Genomic DNA, 1,881 nt, shown 5'->3' with positions numbered 1-1,881 from the left:
GGAGCGGTGCCTCCCGCACTGCATTGCTGCCCTCTCCTGGACTCTCCAACAGCCGCTGGGCTCAAGAAAGTTTTAGCTATAGATGCTAATCTCTTCTTTGAGGCCACGAAGATGGGAATCCTTCCTGAAGCCCTGTGTCCCTTGCATTGCAAGGCCAGGCTCTGAAAATGAAGAGGTTTGAGGCTAAGCTTTATCCTGCCCTGTCCTATATAACCTGGACCCCAGCAAATGCTCTGGCTTAAGCTCTTCCCAGGGGCTGCTTTATCAGGGGTGTATAAAAAGGTGGTATAGGAAGGAAACGGAGTCATTCCTTAGTGCAAGACCAACTGGGAATGATGCCTTCCACCACTAAAGGCAAACACTTGGTTCAACCTGTATGATAGGTCCCCTCCTTGTAACCCCCAAATCCCGCTGTGTTTGGAGCATCCAGTGTTGCAGAGAGATGCAAATAGAAGCCAATGTTTATTAGCAAAGAGAGTGGTGGGAGTCAGGGCTATTTGGGAAGAAAAATTCACAGAGGAGAAGAAGGGTATCCCTCTTCTTCGTTTCTGGGTATTTCAGACAGGGTGAGGTGGTGGGAACACAAAAAAAAAGGGACAGTGGTGGCTGGAGGGATGCTGTCCCTCAATGTTGTTGTGCACACAGAAGGAATCTCAAAACGTGTCCTTTCTGTCTCCCAGTGTCAGCACAGGAGCTGTCTCATGAGTCACAGTAGCAAGATTCGAGGTCACGGCAGGGGATGGTGCTCCATGTCTGTGCTCCTCATCACCCCCCTGAGATGTGCTGGTGTCCAGATGACTGGTGTCACTGGCAGGTCCAGAATCAGGGCCAGCCTGGGGGCCCTGCCTGGGGATCCTGGAGAAACTGGTCACCGTCTCCATCTTCCTGGTGCTTCCTGTCATCTTGGAAGCCCTTGGAAATGACAGCTGGTACTCTTGATAGAACCAGTAACAAGAGCTGCTACAGAGAGACAGAAGCCCATAGTGAAAAATGGGAACTTAGTGCCAGGAACCAGCACCAGAGCCCTGCAGCCACCCAGCACCAGCCCTCAGGGCCAGGATTCCCCAGGGGCCATACCCAACCACTCCCTATATGGCTGAGTAAGCTACTGCCAAGGGTTATCCCAGCTGTTGGTGTCCTACACCCGTATTCTGGCATGCCACCTCCTGTCACAGTGATGGGCTCAGGTTTTCCTTCATCTGTTCCAAGGAGGAATGTAGAGCTGGGGGACACAAAACCAATAACCTGCCCCCAAAATGTCCCATGTTGGGAGAAGGAGATCAGACTTACAGGATGAAGAGAAAATTGATGACTAGTAATGCTGGCAAGATGATAAGAAGCAGGACTGGGATCCTGTGCACGACGGAGACAGCTGAGGGGAGAGAAACGGGTGGGACTGACTCAAAGGGAGAATTCCCACTGCTAAAGGCCCTGGAGATAATCCTCATGCTAATTCTCCCCAGCCCCAGAGGGACTGGGGCAGTGGACTTCTAGCAGTGAGGTTGTCAGAGTTCAAGGCAAGTTGGGGACACCAAGGTGGAGAGAGCAATCAGGTTGTTCAGCATTAGCCTAGTGTGAGGAGCAGCGAGGCAGCTGTAATCTCTTTGGGGATGGTGATGGAAGGAAACAAAAACTACCTGCCTCCAAAACGGACCTCCAAGGGCTGTAGAAGTTGCTGTGGCCAACATATTTGGGGCAGCTGCTCTGGGGTCCCGCTGTAATGCCTTGCCCTCAATTCAGGGCCCCCCAGTCCCCTCCCTGCCTTATTTCAATAGCAGATGATCTGTGTACCCTGCTTGGTCCTTTCCTTCTTGACGCAGTCCATCATGGAGCTGGCCCCCATCACCCTAGTGATCATGCCGTCCTTGCAGGGAGTGCAAA

General features: G+C 52.3%; 1 protein-coding gene across 1 annotated transcript in view; it reads right to left on the bottom strand.

The window, feature by feature from the left end:
- Positions 1-653: 653 nt before the first annotated feature.
- The window catches only part of LOC118453258 (zona pellucida-binding protein 2-like), a 7,403-nt gene continuing 6,175 nt past the window's right edge, over positions 654-1,881 (bottom strand). The window contains exon 10 of the mRNA XM_035903277.1: positions 654-960. Coding sequence (XP_035759170.1) covers positions 654-960 — 307 coding nt within the window. The remainder of the gene's footprint in view (positions 961-1,881) is intronic.

This window comes from Egretta garzetta, unplaced genomic scaffold (assembly GCF_000687185.1).
Source record: "Egretta garzetta isolate BGI_Z169 unplaced genomic scaffold, ASM68718v1 scaffold100, whole genome shotgun sequence".
In the NCBI taxonomy this organism is placed as follows: domain Eukaryota; kingdom Metazoa; phylum Chordata; class Aves; order Pelecaniformes; family Ardeidae; genus Egretta; species Egretta garzetta.
Note: the sequence above shows the minus strand (reverse complement) of the source record. Positions and strands in the feature narration are given on the sequence as shown.